Raw genomic sequence first — 21,284 nt, forward strand, 5'->3', positions numbered from 1 at the left:
GCCTAGCAACTGGCTTGTCTTTGTTTCCAGTTGGTGCTGTTTTCCTCAGTAGGTTTTAACGTGTGAAATGTGAAACATTTTCTCACTTTTGGGGGGAAGTTGTGTTGGGTTTTTTCTTATTTTTCCTTTTTTTTTTTTTTTCTTCTTCTTCTCCCTCAAAGGGGAAAAGAAACACCATTTCAACACCAAAGGGGTGTTGAAATGAAAGTGCAGAAATGCAACTTTCCTACCACGGAGTGCAACAAACCCCAGTTTGTTCCATGTTGTCCCTCCAGTGCTTCAGTGCAGAGCTGCTAAACATGGAGAAATAGGGTTGTGTCATACTGTCTCTTGGTCTGTTGTTAACACACCTTTACAAATAAGGCCATGCTGAATTTTGTTAAAAGCATCGAGGCCTTCATGAATGTTATTCTGAGGAATTACCTAACTACTGCTGTCTGTGTGGGTTTTTTTAATCTTCTGTTACAGAAGTAAATTCTGGTTATGGCTTTTGGTTAAATGAGTTGTCACAGAATTTTAAAGCGCTGACAGCTCCCAACTTGACAGCAGACTCTTACTTCATGAACCTTCAGTTGTTGTTCTTGCATAATAAGAATCCTTTGAGTTAAGGTTTCTCAGTAATTTACCAGCATTTTTGACCTCAATAAAGTTAGTATTTAAGACCAAAATGTGTTTTCAAGTTCAGGTATAAATTAACTATTTCTGCTTAGTGACATTTCAATTCCATAGTGTAAAGTATTATGAAAAGGGAACAGGATAAAAAGGCTTGCTTTTATTTTTGCTCCAGTTTCTTTGCATTTAATTGATTTGTCTTCGTTTTCTTCTTTTTTAGAGTTTTAGAGTGCCAAGGGCTGCCCATTGTGAACGGGCAATGTGATCCCTATGCCACTGTCACCTTAGCAGGACCCTCCAGGCAAGTATCGCACGTTCAAGAGCTTCTATTTTATAAGGATGGTTTCTGTTTGCTTTGCCTATTAAAAATCTGCATTCTCAGGTGGACAGCTGGGAGTATTTAGAGACTGCTAGAATATGTTAAGTGTTGGTGTGTGTATGAGCTACTGATTATACTAGAATAAGTAATTCGAGGCTTGTTTCAGTTTTGATTTATGTAAAAATCTGAATAATCTCAGAATAATTTGAATATCCTGTAGTATATAGTTTGTGGTTAGGCTTAATTTATGCATATTCTCACCTCACAGTTGGAGGCCAGTTTTTGAGCAAATTCATTGCCTAATTTTGGGCAGGGGCAGAAGAAAAATCTGAATACATCAGCATCTTGCAGAGTATGCACGTTTGTATGTGAATATTTAGTGTCTTTGCTTTCAAGGTGTGGCAAATTATGTATTATTGTGTATGTCAAAGCCCCTATGTGGCTTAGTCCTATAATTTGATATATGCAGACATAATAGCATGGATAAAATTTGGAATGAGGTTTTAGTGATGAGATTCTGTATAATACTCCTCCATTTAAATTTGAGATTCAATTTTCCTGTCTGTTATAAAAATTTCCCATGCTGTTGGATGTCACTGTTGTTTTTTTTCTGCTTATCTAAAGTCATCGTTTATGTCTGTGTCATTTTAGAAACAAAACAGCTCTGCTGTGACCTCAAAGAATCAGATTTGGTAGCATAATATTAATAATATTTTAGAACAATTTCTTGAAAATACTATAAATAAAAAGCATTCTTAACAAATATTTACCTTGCATGCAGAGGAGTCTTTGAGCTTGTCTTTATTCTTCATCTTTGTCTATGTGCATTGTGCCTTGTCTCCATTAGTGAGCTGTGTATTTTGAGTTATACGCTTTGTTTTAAGCCTGTACCTTGTTTCAGATGGCACTGGATGGCTGTTACTGAAACTGTAAGGAGATTGTTTCACTAACCCTTGAATGACCAAACTTACCTTTGTCAGCTTCCCTCCACCTCCCAGGCTGGATAATGTATGACTGTTGATCAAGTACTTCCCTTCAGAATAAGGAGCGTAGCCTTATCCTATTCCTGTCTGGCTTTTGTTGTGGGGAGAGGGCTTGCCTCCTATCTCCAGCAAGCAGCATGCAGCTTATTCCCATCCACTGCTTTGTAATTGCTCAGTAATTGTGCTGCCTTAATCACCTCCCGTTCTACATCCTGCTTCCCAGTCCCCTCCCAGATGGGTTTATCGGTAAAGAGGTTGGTTGGCAAGTGTGACTGATGAGATGGGGTTGGCAATCTGTCCTATGTCCTGGAGGCGATTAGTCTCTCTTATCTCTCAGCTTCTCCTAGGAATAGTGGGATATTCTTAATCTGTACATCATTCTCCTCTCTGGATTTTTCAGTGCCTCTCATTTTAGAGTAGGAAAGCTGCTTTATTCAGCTGCAATGCCAAGAATAAAAATTTCAACAAATGTGCTGCTGTTTATTGTGTGATTTGTACTTACGGAGCCATCATCAGACTTCCTGATCAAAACTCTTTCTATTCCTGTGTTATAGATGGGAAAACATTGTTTAGTCATGGACAAGCCCATTCAAGTCACATGGGAAGCCTATAGCAGCATAGAGAATTGGACCCAGCTTTACTTGATCTCTGTGAAATGCATAGAGTTGTCCCGTTAATATAAGCAGTTACAACCTATCTAAGCAGCTTTGGTGCGTGAGAAATGACAGATAAATGTTGGGATGAAATGATTAGTAGGTCAGTTTTCCACATGGCTGATGTGCCTCTCCATCTGTGTTTGTTTTATCTATGCCTGCAGAGATGTAGGGGAAGATGGGTGACACAGGACAACACAGAGCTTTTCTCTTGTAGGTAATGAGAACAAATCAAGCACAGGTTCATAACATTTGGAAGTCATCAAACAGCTGTTGGCTGGCCTGTGAGAAATGCATTGGATGGCTCTAGCCCAGCACCAAGCAGTTAGATATCTGTAACTAAAAGCCTTGGAGGATGAATGGGCAGTGCTAAACTTGGTCAGGCCTGGTGAGTGGCTGGGAGGAGGTCTGCCATGCCTTGTTCCTACAGAATAGTAGAAATAGACTTCTGCTCAACACTTCTTATTATAATTTGCCACTGTAATATTAACTAAGCTGCAGGGAAAGGGAAGGTAATACAGCAATAAAAGTATTCTTGCTGAAGAAGTCATTCTGGGTTTTTTTATTATCTAACATTACTGAAAAGCCATTGATTCCTCAGGCCAGGATTATAAATACAAATCCCAGAAATAGCTGTGTTAGTCTTCGTCTCCTGTGTTTTTAGAGTATGGGGAATTTTTGAGTTGCATCAAGACTGAGACAATCTTCCCTGAGACACTATTGGTGCTCAGGGTCCCATTCTTGACAGTTACTTTGTATGGATAGAAGACTGCTGGATCAAGCAAGTGACAGAATCAGGGTTCAAGAGCTTGTGTTTAAAAGAGGATAACAAATGGTGGTTACTGCCACTTCAGAAAAACAGGCATGCATTGAATCTCTCTCTTAAATGTGTGCGAATGTCTGTGCCTTGCTGTGCTGGAGCCACATATCATTCAAGTTTTATCAGATAAATCAAGTGGATGGCTATTTCCTCTAAAGGGACTGTTTTAGGATCACACTTCTGCTAATGCTGTCTCTTACCCTTTTTTTTCTTGTTTGTTTCTTTTGTTTCCTTAATTCAGATCGGAAGCCAAAAAGACTAAAGTTAAAAAGAAGACCAACAATCCACATTTTGATGAAGTGTTTTATTTTGAGGTTGGTATTTCAAAGGAATGGGTGATAAGCTGAAATACTATACTGTAGATAGTTGGCACAGCATCCTGCTCCATGTTGTGCCAGCTGTCGTCTTTGAAGACTGTTTCAATGCATGGTGCAGGGGAAAGAAGTACCGGGATCAGACTACCCGTCTGCTGAAGGAGCGGTATGTTGCTTCAGCTCAGCTGCTCTGTAGGAAAAGCTTTAAGTTGGGCACTTCTAAGCAACAGGCTTTATACTCATCCCAGTAGACTTTTGAAAAGTACAGTTAAATATGGGTTAAAAAAACCCCAAAAAACAGCCCCCCCGACAGAGAAATGAATTTTTTTTTTTTTTTAAAGCTGCTCCACCCTGTCTTTCCCAGTCAGTGGGAGGAAAGTTATCTCCTTAGGAATACTGAAAACTGTAGTGGAAAAATACACTTAAACTGCTTGTTCTGGATGTCTACCAGTCTGCTGCAATACCAGTGCCTTTTCTCCAAGTGGGTGACACCTCTACAGCTTTATTTAATACAGAGCATTTTCAGCAAGTCCAGTTAAGATAAAGTATAACTTCTGTGAAAGTACTGATTTCGGTTCTTTCTGGCAAGAGTAGCTGTAATTGTGGTGCGTCCATACGTATATGTGCATGTGTTTATAATTTAGATGGCCCTTGAAACTTTTCATTCTGTCTTCTAAAGCATGTGTATCTTTCTCTTTTCTTTTTCTGTTGGACATCGTAGTCCTGGTCTCTGCTCAACTCTTCTATTTCAGTAGACACCTCAAGAGTGTGTCTGGAACACAAAGTTGATGAAAAACCAGAGTAGCCCTGTGCAGTTGGCATATACTGAAAACCCCTTTCCACTCATACGGCCTGCATCATTCAGGTCACATTTGCATAAGAAATTGTTGCTGGCATAGGGATGACACCTATGGCTGTGGTTTCTCGAATCAGTTCTGGGATACAGACAAGGCACATCAGAAAGGGATAGCTGGGGAGAGAGGAGTCATACAGGTGCTGGTGCACTGTACAGATATGAAGTGCACATGTAATTTTTGGCATTGCTGTCTTCCTCTCCCTTCTACAAACCACTATCTTTGCCTAGAAGCCTATAGTTGCACTGACTAATCTAAAGTCTGTCATACTAGCAGAAATGTGCTCTTGTTGATGTAATGTGTTTGGATACAAGGAACAGATATAGCAAGTTCTTTATTGGCAGGGGCACTTTCTCAGTACCCAAAGGGATGGAAGCCATGAGGGTTGGCCAGGATAGTTATCTAAGATAATCTTTCCTTCGCTAAACCAGTGTATCTCATCCTAGGATATAACTGCCCTGCTTTTGTGCCTGGCTCTGTGAGACTCTGTGGAGTTGCTGCATGAATGTTGTTGGCGGGGGAGGGATTCCATGATCCTGAGTGCTGAAACTGCACTGAGGTGTCTGTGTTTGCTCAAGGCTGCCCAGGATTTCAGTCCTGGCCCAGAACTGCAGTCTTTGGCAGTGACACAAGCTGATGTTATATGTAAATAAACTAAAATTGGCTTCACTATTCTTAACACAGGCAGTTCTGGAGGTGCCTGTCAGTTAGAACTTTTAAATGAGAATGTAATCTGGGAATTCAGACTGTAAACCATAAAAACTTCACCTATCTGATTCCTCAGCCTTCTGTGTGCTGCAGGAACAGCAAACGTTTGGTATTTAAACGCTGAACTTGGTAGGTGGTGCCATATTGGGAGAGGAAAGAGAGAAACAAAGCATCTTCCAGCTGGAGTTGGGAGGGAGGGGGCTGGAGGCTTACTTAGTTTGCCTTTGTGCTGAGAGCTGGGTTGCGTGCAAGTACCAGCAGAAGCAAAACCTGAATTCAAGCCCATGCCCCAATTGTTCTGCTAACTCAGAGCAAAATTATTTCTGTGTGGGTAAGAGCAGAGCTTGGGAAATGTCTGAATCAGCCAGAATTCTGAAACATAAACATACCCTTAGTGCAGACAGAGCCATCATAGATTTATGTCATTTTGAGAGTAGTTAATACTTATCAGGCTAAACGTCTTCAAGGAATAAGGTTCAGAAGAACTGCTGTGACTGGGAAGTACATTCACTAATGAGATGTGGGCAGACCTGTGGCTGGTGCATGAAAAGTGCTCCAATTCCTGTGGAGCTGCACAGATCCATGGTTTTGACAGCGGTGTCACTTTCTGCTTCCAAACAGCTTCATCAGCTTTCCTGAAGTCTGCTAGCACAGTGATTTTCCATGCCTCCAAGAAGCAGCTGATCTGTAAAAGGCAGTGAATGGGAGCTTACCTTTCTACACCTAAAAAGTTGTAGATTTAGTTTTCTAAACAGAAAATAGCTTACAATTGGTTTGGGAAATAGAAGGGCTTATTTAAGGGATGTTGTGAGTGAAACTTGCACCTGATAGTTAGGAACCATTTTTATCACCACTTCAGCTGCAGTGTGATGTGGAACTCTGCATGCTGCAACAGGAAAATGGCCTTCTTGCAGGAACTGAAGGGGGGAGTGCTGGGGACCTGCTTGTGAACCTGCACGTGCTGGAAAACAAACAAGCAGCTAATAAACAACTTTTCAGCTTTGCCTGAGGAAGGGGACCAACACAGCAGAAATGTGCCCCCTCTTTTGTGAAATGTTATGTGGCGGCTAGTTCAGCACCGTGGACTGGGAGTTTCCTCACCTTCAGTTCCATACAGCTATCTCTTTAGGAATACCACTCTTGAGCTGTATTAATGTGCATCCTAAACAGTTGTACAGGTGAACAGAGATACTCATACATGTAGATTCCAGCAAAACTTCTTAGAAAAGTGTTTATTTAAAAGGGACATGCCATAAGTTACACTTATGCTTTAGCTTTTTAAAACAACTCATGTATTACAGATAATAAGACTTAAAAGCTTGCATCCTCATTAACAATGACACCGTTGGCTTCACAATGGTAGTAGCAAATGTCATTTGCAGTTTTGTAGGAAAATTTGCAGTAACAGTGAAGACAGTGTTTGCAAGGCTAGGGTGAGGAAATCTGTACTTAGGTGCTGAAGCTGTAGACTGTATTTAAATCCACTGTGCTTTTGGGCATTTTATTTCATTAGTCTATGACGTTTGTTCTCCAGTGCTGCCAGTACCTTCTAGTTTCTATGTTTCACCTTGAAAAGACTCTGAGTGTCCTGTGCCAAAGATTCTTTTCTGATTCCTCTCCACTTAGGCAGCTATATCGTTTCCTCCCTTGTTTGTGCCATCTGCCTCTCATGTACAGTACAAACCCAAGAAGTCAAGTTTACAATAAAAGCCAGTTTTTGTGAGTAGGAAGCATTAAGCTGCAAGTGTATTCAAACCTACAATAAAGTTGAGCTTCTGTGTGCAACCAAGAGCTGAACCCACACATCATACACCCGTGCATTTGATCAGTTCCTGCTGTGGTTTCAGCTGGGCGGGGTAGCCTTTTTCTCAAGTTTCTGACACACTGTACAAAAACACAACCATCAAAGTCTTTTTATAGTCATGCTAGAAAACAGATTTTAAGAAATGTTTGTATAAAACCTTTTTTGTTAATGTACTACACTTACAGATTTCCTTTTTTTTTTTTTTTTTTTTTTTTGGCCTGTGCTTTGCTATTTAATCAGTCTTGGAAATATGGTTGGTGAACTTCACAACTGGTTCTATATTCTGATATGCACAACACAGGCAATGGTCTCTTGGAAAATTAATCTGCTTTGTGTTTGTTGTATGGGCAGGTTAAATTGACTTTCAGGATATCAGGGCAGACAGAACTTCCTAATTCTAAGTCGATACACTGCAAAGTGTTTTTAAGGGTCGTTTTCATTCCTCCTCCACTCTCTTCAGAGTGCCTCAGGGCATCTGTTGTACAACTGTATTTAAAACCCAAATATTAATTGCCCTTTTATTTCTCTAGATGGGTTATAAAAATGGTGCTCCTTCCAGTGGTGTTTTTCTGTTGTTAATGTAAACTCGAAGTGCTATAGTAATATTAAAGATGTTCTTTCTCTGTAAAGAAACTATGGAGTATCTAGTTACTCTTGGTTGTGACTGTGTAGCCAGCACTTTTGTATAGTCAGGAATCTGTTTAGTCAACATGTTTATTCACTTGCATGAATGTTTTCAGTATCAGCACTGAAGTCTCTGCTGATAGTGAAAGACAGTGGTCTTCCAAAGCTTTGTACGAGTTATATCAGAAAGTTCTTGTATCAGATAAGCTGTTAAAGTTTCTTCCTTTTTACTAGGTTACAAGACCCAGTAGCTACAACAAGAAATCCCATTTTGATATTGAAGATGTTGATGAAGTTGACAAAATGGAGATTAGGTAATATAAAATAATTCATTAGTACAAAACTGTCTTCCTTAGTTGTGTAACTTTGTAGTAGATCCTGTTTTCAAAGTGGCAAGTGTGGTTTTACTGTTGATAAATCAAGATGGGGCTTCATCTCTGCATCTGTATGTTCGTTTACCTCTACTGTCATGTAGGTTGTATCTTGGGTGTATGTGATGGTTTTCCTTTGTATCCTGTATATACTGTGTGTATGCTAATGTGTGGTTGTCATTAAGCACAGCTTTTTATGTCTTTGCTCCCCTTTCCTCCCTCCCTTCCTCCCTCAGTTTCCCAGGAGAGCCCAGAGGCTCTATGACGCTCTCAGTTAAAGAGTGTATTTTCTTTTATCTCTTACTTTTAGCAACCCTTATAAGGTCCTTCTTCCCTGGAAAGAAACTCTTGAACTCAGAGTTTTTCTGGAGCAGAGGCAGTTTCTCTTCTCTTTTGCCTGCCAAACTTTAACCCCTTATTGCAAGATTTGGTATGATAAAAGTGAAATCAGTTGCACAGGAAAAGAGCTATTCTGATTTCAAAACCAAAACAACCCTGCCCCACCCCGTGCCACCCTCTCAATACTATTTTAAGCCCTGCTGAGGCCCAGTCAACAGCATCTCTGGGGACAGATGAGTATAAGAGTGGAGAGAAGAAAACAGTAAGAGGTACGAAACTTGAAGATATCACATGCATCATACCATCACGTACATTGAAACTTGGAGACTTAGGCCATCTGGTGATATGGATGCATTGTAGATGAAAATTGCTGTGTTTACATCAGATGATCAGAAATTCCCCTTGCCTTTATGCTAGCATTTGGAGGAAGAAAGGTTGAGGGAGAATAGTAGCACCCCTTTTCCTCCCCGGGTATTCCCATGAGAGAGGCAGTGAGACATCTCCCAAATGTTCCCTAGTTCCTTCAGAAGTACAACTGGCTGTAGGGAAAGGAGGAGTACTGGGAAGAGGGAACAGTACTTAGTCCTAGCAAGCAAAATGCATCTATGTTCACAAATGAATGGGTTGAGGGCTGTTCTAATTTGACAGCTGCTGGTTCATGTAGCTTGTCAATGTAGTATTGCAGTGCTACAAGACCATTAATGGATTTGTATTTGCCACGGCTCTGTGAGGCAGGAAAGGGAAACTACTCATATGTGAGAGAGACAAAAGCTGTGCTCTTCCTGAGAACATCTGTGCCAGGCAGTGCAGGTTGTGTGTCAGGCAGTGTCTCAGGTCGCGGCACTGTGCTGGTTTGGCGGTGTCAGTGTTGCAGCACAGCAGATGTTGTAGTCCTAGCACTAGACTGCATTTCTTCAAAACTTTGCATGGTGTAGGCAGATAGGAAATAACATGTTCCATGTCCTATGGGATATATGGGATGGAATGAGCAACTAAACCACGTCTTGGGAGTCCCAGTCTAGTCTTTATAACCATGATGCTCAGCCATACGTTGATTTTAAGTGAAAGCTAGGATTCTCTGATAGTTTTTGTGGTAGTTTGGAAGGGGACCCTGGGCAATGTTGAGCAGTGGTTACACAATGCATAATATTTCAGTAATTCTTATTTTGTACTACTGGACTAAATGAAATTGTACAGTTGTTTTACTTACCAAGTATATTTTCTGGACAAATGACTGCAACAATAATGTATGTGGAACTGAGCTTCAGAAAAGTCTGTCATTCCTGAAAATCAGTGTATCACAGTGTGATAAAGATGAACAGTTTGAGAGGAGGCTTACAAAATAGTCGGGTAAAGATTAAGTACCTAAATAATAAGCAAAAGCAGATGAAGTACTAATCTTGGTTGGACAAATTCTGCTCAGAGGTTTTGTCCCCTGTAGGACAGAGTGTTTTTGTTTCCGTCTCAGGTTCCCCTTCTGCCCCCGCTCACTTCCTCCACTGTTTAGTGAGAGTTAGGTTGCACCCATGCCCTCTGGATGGATCACACAATTTATGGGTTTGGGGATTTGTTTTCTTTTTCTCTCTAGAGAAAAATACAGTACCACAGGGTAAAGAGGAGACTTAATCTCTCATGATTTCTCTCTAAAGCTATGAAAGTTTTCTCTTTTTGAGTGGGTGTAGGAAGTTGTAGGCAGGACATATCAACACTTGGGGACCAGATGTTCTGGTGAACTCATTGTTTCTCCTCCCCCTCTCTACTGTTTGTTTCTTTCTGTGACTACAATCTGTCCAGTTTCAGAATAATACTTGTCATAATCTTGCCTTTTAAAAATCTTGGGAAACAAGTAATCTTGAGGTCTCTGTATTAAGATATTTAATGAATGCTGTTCGCTCTTTGTACTCCAAGAGCACAAACCAATAATTTCAGAATTTGCATGCCTGCTTTGCTTACTGTGTAGTGTGACATCTACTTTAACTTCCTAGTTCCTCTTGTACAGATCCTTGGCACTGATTTTTTTCTTTAACAGGGTGGAACATCCATTGGCTCTCTGTTTGAATGTGTTATTGTTAGTTGGCATCTTGAGTTTGGATAAACTAGAAACCAGCAACCTGTAAATACTTGGTAAATTTTGACAGTGTAAATAGGCTTAAAGATTCTTTTACTCCTGAAGCTACTTTTAGCTACTTGAACTTGTTAGCAAGATAATAACCCACCAAATATGAATAAAGGGAAGAGGAGGTTGAGTTTTCAAGAAGTTTTTTTCCTTTTGGAGCATTCTTGTCCTGCAGAAATACTGTCAAATATCAGAGTTTGAAGAACTTGACCTAGCACATGTGCAATGTGAGATGATGGTATGTCTAATGTATGATATTTGATGCATGAGACACTGCTGGCAGATACAAGGCTCAGAGTGTATAAGCCTTTAGCAGGGTCCTCAACATCCATGCCTTGACAAGTCTGCTGTGACTTGCTTGAGACTAGGAAGGTTGTGTAAATATGTCCGTGATTTTTGGGGCACAAAGACTTTGCACCTCATCAAAATTTAGGTTGCTCTTCTAAAAATCATCATTATTAAAAAAACTGTATTTCTTCCCATGTACCTTTCCCTCTGTCCCCCCAAAGATTATGCCACATTCAATCTGTCACTTAGCTGCAAAATAGTCAGCTGAGCTTGTTTTATAATAAAAATGCCTTATAGAGGAAACCTTAAAATATTACAGAAACCAGTACCTTGGAGTTTGAAACCTTTGCTTAGAGGTGGATGTAGTAGCATTTATCTTCAAAATGCTAGGTTGGACACCAGGACTCCTGCTTTGAATCTCAGTGTAGTTTTTTTTTTTTTCCATCCTAGTGTTAAAGAGCATAAGAAAGTAGCATCTAGAGATACATACCAGAACTTCCCAAATGTGAGGGACCGAGTGCCAAAAATTGTGTAAGCTCCAGTCAATACATGGATTATGCAGAATGGCAGAAACTATCCTGAGGCTTTGAATATCTCTACAGGGCTAGTGTAGGTGCCCAAAATATGTAAGCTTGAGATAGTGAATCTTCCCTGGAACTAGAACGCTGGGAAGGACTGCATAGACATTCACCCTAATTCCATAAAGCTGCCGCTTAGCTGCTGATAGTACCAAATTAGACAGGGACTGACAGTATGGAGTCCTTAAATTTGCACTTTTTTCCCCTGATGTCATTTTACCTCTATTTTTCCATTTCCTGGAATAGCCAAACTATCCCAGCCCTCCTAATCTTTATCAATATGGATAGTGGAAACAGTGCAGTTGAGAAAAAGTTAATCTAAATGATTTTTCTCACTGGTGTTTCATGGAGGTGAATTGCAAGACTTCAGAAATCTAAGGTAAGGTTATCACTTTACTGTTTGGAAACCACTGCTGTACAGTTTTAAGTCTTTCTAACTCATAGCCTTGAGGGGAAAAAACCCAACAAATTTGGAGAAAAGGTTGGAATTATTTGGTTTTATTTTTAACTTATTATTAATGTTTTTATTTGTTTTTAATATAGGGTTGATCTTTGGAATGCCAGTAACCTGAAGTTTGGTGATGAGTTTCTAGGAGAACTGAGACTCCCTTTGAAATTTCTGCGACAGTCTAGTTCTTACGAAGCATGGTATTTGACATTTTTCTTTTGGAAAATAAGTAGAAACATGTCTGTTCTGAAGACTTTAGAGTAATTACTGCTATGTGATAAAGTTTAAATGGATTTAATTTGTATCTTTTTTGTAAGCAAGCCAAAGTAATCTTAGCTAGTGTAAGAACAAGAAGTTTTGATAATGTGATTAGAGGTTTCAGTCTGCCTCTGTGTTGCATGTGGGAGTTCTAATGTGTTGTTTTTATGATATTATTTACTGCAGTTCATCATCAATGCCATGGTTTTAGTGTGTGGGTTTTTAATCATAACTACATAAAACTTATGTTCAGAACTTCCCATGTTGCAGTTGGTGCAAAATAGACTGGCAAACTTACTAAAAAACTCTGATTCAGAGCTCTCAAGGATTTTATAGATATATATAAATACTCTGTGTGTCTGTACATTTTCTATGTGTTCATGTATAGCCTGAGATAATCTTGTGTTTCAGCACAAACTTTGTCTTATTTTTTGCATATCAGGTATTTCCTGCAGCCCAGAGATAATGGTAACAAGTCATTGAAACCTGATGACCTTGGTTCCTTAAGGTTAAATGTGGTTTACACTGAGGACCATGTTTTTTCCTCAGACTATTACAGTCCACTTAGAGACGTCCTGCTGAAATCTGCAGATGTTGAGGTAATTTGCTTGTGCTGTTTGTTGTATACCTGCAGATAAACAGGTAAACAACATCCCAGGGGTCTCTGAATGTTTGTCACTATCTTGCTGGCACCATAGATTTTAGTTACCAGAGAGGTCAGCTTTTTCTTCACATCTGAGAGCCTTGTTAAGCTTTGCATATACCTGGTGCTTGTTTTCAGTCCCTGCAGAGATCTTTATCTGCATGCAGTATGGTGGGTAAAGGCACACCCAGGAACACCAGTGGTTTTAGCAGCAGCATATTCTCTGTGACTTTTTTATTTTACATGTGAAAATGCAAAGTAAACTTCAGTTTGACCAGTTGTTTTCCTGTAGTGAAGAGGACCATGTTTGCTTGCATAATTGAGAAAAACCCAAACCAAGAACTATTCCTGAAGCGTCAGAGTTGGACCTTGTGTGCCCTTGTGTATATTTTTAACAGTTGTAGCAGTGCTTTTATTTTTTCAGTGCAAGAACTGGGTTCTGTACCAACTGAGACTTGAAATTGCGGAGGGTTAGATAGAGTTCTCTCACTTCACTTGCTTCCCAGGCAATTGACATTCAGTGAAAAGACAGCCATTAAAAACTGGGGGGGGAAAGAGGGAGGAGACTATACTGTAATAGTTTTTAAATTGCTGCCCTCTTACAATCAGAACTTATAGCCCACAAAAACTGGGATGTAACATCACCTATGTTATGTACAGACGTTGGGTAACTGGCCATTGCAACTGTTATGTGGGGTTCAGCATTATGGAGCTAATGGTAAAAGAAAGAAAGGATGCTTTTTCTGGAAGGATTTCTCAAAGTTTTTATTTCTTTCCCCTGTTCAGCCTGTTTCAGCATCAGCTGCACACATTTTGGGTGAAGTTTGCAGAGAAAAACAGGAAGCAGCCATACCTCTTGTCAGGCTTTTCTTACACTATGGCAGAATTGTGCCTTTCATAAGTGCCATTGCGAATGCTGAAGTGAAGAGAACTCAGTAAGTACCAAAAACCAAACTGCTATCAAACATACCTGCTCTGCATTGGCTACTGCTAGGATCCTCCACTCAGTTTCTAAAATCGTGCAGTTTCAAAAGAAAATGTCAGAGTTGTTCTTTCCCAGCTCAGTAGCAGAGTTCTTTATAAATGCTTTCACTGCTCTCAAGATCTGGTGAGTTTGATTTTTTGGAGGAATTCTCATCGGGTTTTGTGAAATCTACTTGCAAGACTATTTTAAGATCAAATGCAAGGACTTTCATTCTTCTCAGTCTTAAGTATAGTTGATGATAACTGAAATTCTACATTATCTTCAGCTGTTCATATGAAATCGTTTTAGCTTTATCATGTGCAAGTAAATCATCTAGTGCTGAGCGTTTGCTGAATTTGTTCAAAACAAAAAGCACGTTTCTTCCTAATAATGAATATTTAAGACAAGCTATATGTCTAATTTTTCCAGTTAGAAGATGAAGGAAATAAGATGGGATTGGATTTGGCATGGGATAGCAGAAAACAAAGTTGGGTTGTTTTGGTTGCTTCTTTTAAGTCCCTTGTTTGACTTACTGGGGGGCTGATAGTTCAGTAGTGTAAGATTGAGTGTTCACACCAGGCAGATCCTAAAGAACATTTGTTGCCACAAGCCTTGTGCCTCTGTAGTGATGCTCTTCACTAACAGTAGAAGAGACAATTGGGAGCTAATGGGAATGCAGATACCGACTCTGAAGTAAGAGCTTCCTCTGTACAAAATAAAGTCTTTGTGTGGGTTGACTCTTTTCAAAGTGTCTGAGGGATCAAGTGTTTTCCTTCCTCTAGGTAGGTGTGTTTTTTCTGTACTGCAGGTTGGCTGAAAGAGCTTGGTTGCTGCAGTATGAGGAAATTTGCTGCTCTCTAGTCAGTCATGTTCCTGTGATAAAACAGCAGAGATGGTGTGTGTTTTCAGGGCTTTCTGGCATTTGTAACAGGCAGTGAGCTTACTTTTTTTGTGAAAAAAAATGACAAATCCAGCAAAGTAATTCATCCTGTTATTCACTGCTTGTAAATGAGTACAGTTGTAGTAAGCTGTAAACAACAGAAAAGATATCAGTATATGTACAAGAGCAGGCAAATAACTTCATATCAAGGTTGATTTGCTGTCACTAGGCACAAGGTTTGATGATATGGGTTGTAGATGAGGTCACTGATTATGTACCTATTTGAATAACATAAATTGCTGTGCAAGGAATTGCAGGTACATGATAGTGCTGCTGGCTAAAGCTTTACAAATCACAGTGGCTGTATGTCTAATACAAGGTGAATTCTGTGCAAAGGGCTTTTCAGGAAAACACGAGATGAGTCTACATGACATCAGGTCTCAGGGCAGAACTGGGATCTGTATTGTTTTTAACAGTGTTATCAGAGAACAGTGCTGTAAGTCCTTCAGAAAAGATGACTCTGTTTTCTTCTCCCTCCCAGCTTACAAGTGGGTTTTTTTGTAGGTGGAAGTAGTAGGTCATGTGTAATGTCCGCTGTTGTTGTGAGACTGTAATCACTGCCTCCTTCCTTTAGTAAAACTAATGCTGTTCAGTAGGATGTGAAAACAGGTGATTTTCCCCCGTTTATGTGAACTCCTTTGATTTGGGCCTGCATGTTGCTGTGTGTTTGGGCAGTGCACTGAGCACACTGCACTAATACAAAGAAGATCTGTAGTCCCTCTGGACTTTCCATGACTACTGCTTTTCAGTTATACCCTGGAAGTGCCCTAAATGCTGTGGGACTGCATTTAATGGCAGGCTGTGTTAAAGGGAGGTTTCGCTTGCGTATTCAAACCCAGGTTTTCGTCACCTTTCACTGCTGCTTTTATTTTCATGTATTAGCAGTTTATTACAAAGACACTGAATTACAGAAAATTGTTCCCTTCCAGAGATCCAAACACCATTTTCAGAGGAAACTCATTGACTTCCAAGTGCATTGACGAGACAATGAAACTGGCAGGGATGCATTACCTGCAAGTTACACTAAAGCCAATTATAGATGAGGTAAGAACAGTTTAGACTGTTTATTTGATAAAATATCCCTGTAAATGCCTCCAGGGAGCAAATACTGCTTATTAATTCCCATTTTAAGATGACTTTATAGGAGTAATTCTTAATAGTCTGTTTCTACATGAAAATCCTGTGTGTTGCTTTAGCCACAACTGAGTCGCCTAACTCATAAACAATTGGACTGTATTAAATGAAAAAGAAAATTTCTATTTATTAATCTAAATTACTGTTTTATAAAACCTAGCATATAGTGTTTCTGAGAAAATCATAAAGTAATAACTTAATGAATAAAGAATATATGCAACAGAAAGCTACTGTAAAGCTATAAGTAACACATTTAATCCAGTGGGTATAAAGGAATACAGTTATTCTTAGATAACTCTGCATGTGATGCATGTATTATAACAATGGTTTATTATCTATCCAGTCCAGAGTGGTGAGTGTGGGTATTTTAGTGCAATAATTGGGCAATGCTTTCAGACCACAGACTTCCTTTAAATGATTTGGCAATTTCTTCAGCTGTTGTTGCTTTAGCGTTTCATCAGAAAGTGTAAAGTTTTAAAGAATATGGATATACTTCCGAAGTTGACTATTTTGGAAAAATAGGGCTTTTCTTGAACAGCTTTGCTTGCAAAAGTCTAAAGAAAATTTCTGCATTTCAGTTGCAGGGAAGGGTAGAACTAATTTATGCTTCTGCTTTTTGGAAAAAAAAAAAAGATAATATAATTTACTTTTGATACTTTGTCAAAAAGAAAAATAGTATTTATAAAATGGGCTTTTGCCTTTTACCTCAAAAAAACTTAAGAATTATGCTTTTTACAAAATTTTTTCTACTTGTAGATAAACTTATATATATATTGTTCCATATATTTTTTTCTAGATCTGCCAGGTCCATAAACCTTGTGAAATTGATCCTGTGAAATTAAAAGATGGTGAAAACCTGGAAAATAACAGGGTATGCATTAGATTTTTGAAGATACAATCTCTGTTTACACTGTCAAGTTTAACTGAGGTCCTCAGACATTTGATTTTGCAAATAATTTTGTCATTCATTAGAATACAGTGCAGGCTTTCTTAGCACCACCCCTATGATTGTTTTACAACAGTTTTACATTATGCTATAAACCTGTAGAAAATTAATCACTTCTGCCACTGCCCTTGAGGACAAGGATGACTCAGCTTGTGGCTAGACTGGAGGAAATGAGGCCCAGGGGGACCTCATCTTTCTCTACAACTACCTGAAAGGACGTTGTAGCAAGGTGGGGTTCGGCCTCTTCTCCCAACAAGTGACAAAAGGAGAGGAAATGGCCTCAAGTTGTGTCAGGGGAGGTTTAGAGTGGATATTGGGAAAAACTTCTCCACTGTAAGGGTGTTCAGATATTGAAACAGGCTGCCTAGGGAAGTGGTGGAATCACCATCCCTGGAAATTTTCAAGAGGCATATGATTGTGGCAGCTGGGGACATGGTTTACTGGTGGACTTGTTTTTACTGGGTTAATGATTGAACTCCAGATCTGAGAGGTCTTTCCCAGTTTTAATGATTTTGTGATTCTGCTGATGATGTAGAAAATGGTGCTATGGGAAGGAATGATATAATTTAATGTTTGGTTTTGATAGGAATGATATTGTTACTCTTTACATTTACCAAATAGAGTATAATTGAGTGTGAGATTTTTTCCAAGTGTATGATGTTGAAAGTGGCAATCTTTTAATGATGCCATTATGAATAAAACCAGGAATAGTGCCACTTGCCACAGCAGAAACTTACACTAATTTTGTCATACATTTTTACACTTCTTCAGGAAAATTTGAGGCAATATGTTGATCGCATTTTTACTGTAATTACAAAATCTGGTGTAAGCTGCCCTACGGTGATGTGTGATATTTTCTTCTCACTGAGAGAATCAGCTGCCAAACGTTTTCAAGGTGAGTTTCTACATATTGTTTTATTTTATGTAATTGATAGCTTTTAAACACAGGTGCAGTCTGTGTTTACTAAATCCCTGGTGGATTTAGTAACTGAACAGCAGTTTATCTAAAGTATGATTTGGAGTGTGTTAATGCAGGTTTTCCATTGATTATTCATTCCACAAAGAATATGACTTTTAATGATAGTTTGAATTTTTTTCGTAAACATCTTTTAGCGGAAAACAGCATTTAAAAAGATCATTATGAATGTGTTTGAGTTCAGTGTTTGCAGAGTATGCTCAGTTTGCAAATATTCAGGGTTTTGTAATGGCTCATTTTGCAGACTCCATGCAGCAGAATTACTTTCTCCTCATATGTCAATCTGTAATAAAGGCCACTCTATAAATTGGAGTTATTGCAAACTCATTGCCCTAGAAGCCCATGTGCTGCAAAGGTTTTCTGGCTGTCAAGAGAGAATTCTTTCCACTCCCTCCTAGATGTTTTGGCTCTGAGAGTGTGTGGGAATATAAAACTGGAATTGGAAAAACAACTGACCTATGTATTTTCAGGAAGGGAAGCAGATTACAGTAAGGAAGTTTTAGAGTAATAAAAATGCAGCTTTTAAACAATCGCTCTGGAGTAGAAAAGCTCAAGCAAAAAAAACATTAACTGTGCTGTCATGCGATTTATGTTAAAATAAATAAACGGTGTGTTTTTGGTAACTACAAACTGGAATAGAAACATCAGGAATTTGTACAACACTTCTGCTCAGGGCTATAACTAGATAACTGAGAGTTGGCCTCTGTGCTGAACATTTCATAAACTGTGTAAATTATTCACCCTACTTCAGTGCATAGATAGCAGATGTTTGTATGAAATCAAAAGTGAATGGTGTTCTCCTTGTAGCTTGTATCAGGAACCCAGTTCTTTTTTTAAAAAGGCTGTCATTAACATTTCCTTGGTTTAGGCGAGATGATCTCTGGTTCCAAATCCTTTATCATCAGTTAATCCTGTAAGTCACAAATATATACATTTCCAGCACATGCTAGAGCTAGCTTTCTGAAGGCTTTCTGATAATTTCAGGAGGTTTTTAAGGAAGGATTATTGAAATGCTGAGTAGAGGTCTTTTTTTAAATAGGTGACCCAGATGTGAGGTATACAGCTGTCAGCAGCTTTATTTTCCTGAGATTCTTTGCTCCTGCCATTCTTTCTCCAAACCTCTTTCAGCTTACACCACACCATCCAGTAAGTACTATATCAATTTTTTTTCTAACTATGTTTACAGTTCTGTCACCACAGTCTGTATATTGAGATTTTTTCTTTAATTCTTTTAAAACCCTTAGGGAAAGTACCTTTGTTAGTTCAAAGATCTTGAATATGAAGCATATGTTGAATGGCTAAGTATGTGTAGAACTTGGGAGATATGGGAAGAACAATGAAATTTAGGGATGAAAAAGATAGAGGGTCTAAACCACTGTGGAAAAGATGGACATTGCTTGATTTTTGCTGCACTACAATAATGTTTGGTTGTCAGCAGTGTTGGAAATGTTTTGGAGACTTTTAGTGGTTTTTCTCATTGCAAGTGGGAAGGACATGGGCAGTCTTCAGGAAACCTCTGGTTTTGTTTTGTGAGTGATTGCTTTTGTGTCTCAGATCAGTAGAGTAGCTATGAAGAATGATGGCTTAAGAGTTAAAAGCCTTTTTTTAAAAAAGGCAACTTTTTTCCTTCATTGTTTTATTGGTCCTTTCTAATTTTGTTACTTTTCTGAAAGTGAAATAAGAAAGAATAAATATAGTTTACCCTCTTCTATTCTATATTTTAAATAGCTAGTCCATATAATATTGTTCTCTTTCCTAGGATCCTCAGACTTCTCGAACTTTGACACTTATCTCTAAAACCATTCAAACACTAGGCAGCTTATCAAAATCTAAATCTGTAAGTATGCCATTTTAATTTAAAAGCTTAATTTGTGAAAGTGGTTTTTTTTGTTGTTCTTTTATCACTAATTATAATTAAGCCTTCAAAATGCTTGAGTTGCACCAGGCTTATGCAAAACTGGTTATGTTTGCTTTGATTATAAGCCTCTCATGTTTAGAGGAAAACTAAATCTGTCTTAATCTGAACTAGATTTCAGTAAAGCAAAATTGTGTGACCAACCTAGAAGTCTGTTTCAGAGCTTTGCATTCCTTCCATCTGGAAGAAAGAAAGTGATCAGGAGAATCTGTGAAGTTCTTTACTTGTCTGTGATATATGATTAGCAGCTCAATGGGGCTTATGGATTGTTTCAGCATTTTAAAACTGAACTGAGAAGAATTCACCCAATAAGGGGAAGGGCTGTACTTTTCATTCTGGTTCAGTTTTCTGTCTGTCTGTTGTGACATTAGGTCTAGATGTCCGTATTCTGGATGTTTGATTGAAGTAAGTGTACCTAAAGCACCATACTGCTATAGCCACTGATAATTTGGGGTTGTTAGTGGTCTGGTTAGGGTTCACACAGGCAACTGTAGGTGACTGTGTACCTCAATTATGAATCCTTTGAAACAGTAGAATTCCTTTTCTCACACTTCTTGTCAGCTTCTTTTAGGAGAAAGATTAAAAACCAAAGAAGAATTTTGAAGGTTTTTGAATAATGCATTACTAACTTAAGCAACTGAACATTTGAAATGCATTCTGCTACCTTTTTGGAATAAAAACTTAGTACTACTGAATGTGTGCTGTATAACATGATAATTGCTTATTTTACCTCTGGCCAGGAAAAAACCCTGTCTTATCAGCACTGGCTTTCCTCCTGACCTACTGCTGTTAACAATAATATTTTCTGTATAAACTCTATCATGATATGCCTGGTTTTGGCTTTGTATTTCAGGCCAATTTCAAGGAATCTTACATGGCTACATTTTATGACTATTTCAATGAGCAGAAATATGCAGATGCAGTAAAAAATGTAAGTAATGCATATGAATGTTCTGAAAATCCTGCTGTGTTGCTGAAGCTGAAGCTTGGAAACCTAGAATGTCACACACACAGTTAGTAAACCAGGAAATTTGCTGAAAAAAGCAGACTCCTGATAACTGTGACATGCAAGAAACTTTTATCGAATTATATGCATGTCAGTAGTAGAATCTCTTTGGACATATTCATACTTAGTAATTAGGTTGGATTAATAGGATGCTGCTTAGAGTTGAGATTTGTGTGCTTTGTAGCATGCTGCAGATCTGTGATGAAAAGTCCAAAAACAAGTGAAAGATAACAAAGAAGCAGCACAAGAAGTGTTGATCATCTGCAGTTTTTCTGCTTAAGAGCATTTGTGCTATTTTTAGTTTACAACCTAGGAAACCTTCTAAATTCCTCAAGCTTCTGCCATTACCTTCTGTTTAACTACCTTTACAATATTTTCTATGGCTCTGTGCTGTACAGATGTTAAAGAGTTTTATTTGGGTGATGTGGTCCTGTCATTTTTATATTTGCTTTTTGTTCACCTCTTAGTTTCTAGATTTAATTTCATCTTCAGGAAGAAGAGATCACAAGAGCATAGAGCAGCCTATATTGCTTAAAGAAGGGTAAGTATGCATGTGCAGCAAAACCCTCGACTTGTGTGTTTGCCACCATTCTAAGACAGCTGTCTTTTTTTTCTGCCACCTCTATTCCATCCATGCATTCAGAGAAGAATGTAGGAAAATTCTTGTGTTG

General features: G+C 38.7%; 1 protein-coding gene across 1 annotated transcript in view; it reads left to right on the plus strand.

Annotated features, from left to right (window-relative positions):
- Positions 1-832: 832 nt before the first annotated feature.
- Positions 833-21,284, plus strand: part of RASA3 (RAS p21 protein activator 3) — a gene marked incomplete at its 5' end in the record, with an annotated part of 33,904 nt that continues 13,452 nt past the window's right edge. Inside the window, 13 exons of the mRNA XM_027884649.1 lie at positions 833-913; positions 3,629-3,701; positions 7,926-8,005; positions 11,927-12,031; positions 12,532-12,688; positions 13,519-13,667; positions 15,566-15,680; positions 16,567-16,641; positions 17,488-17,611; positions 18,732-18,838; positions 19,452-19,529; positions 20,461-20,538; positions 21,081-21,154. Coding sequence (XP_027740450.1) covers positions 833-913; positions 3,629-3,701; positions 7,926-8,005; positions 11,927-12,031; positions 12,532-12,688; positions 13,519-13,667; positions 15,566-15,680; positions 16,567-16,641; positions 17,488-17,611; positions 18,732-18,838; positions 19,452-19,529; positions 20,461-20,538; positions 21,081-21,154 — 1,296 coding nt within the window. The remainder of the gene's footprint in view (positions 914-3,628; positions 3,702-7,925; positions 8,006-11,926; positions 12,032-12,531; positions 12,689-13,518; positions 13,668-15,565; positions 15,681-16,566; positions 16,642-17,487; positions 17,612-18,731; positions 18,839-19,451; positions 19,530-20,460; positions 20,539-21,080; positions 21,155-21,284) is intronic.

The sequence above is a fragment of the Empidonax traillii genome, unplaced genomic scaffold, assembly GCF_003031625.1.
Source record: "Empidonax traillii isolate 1590-97213 ecotype Southwest subspecies unplaced genomic scaffold, ASM303162v1 scaffold151:size923898, whole genome shotgun sequence".
NCBI lineage: Eukaryota > Metazoa > Chordata > Aves > Passeriformes > Tyrannidae > Empidonax > Empidonax traillii.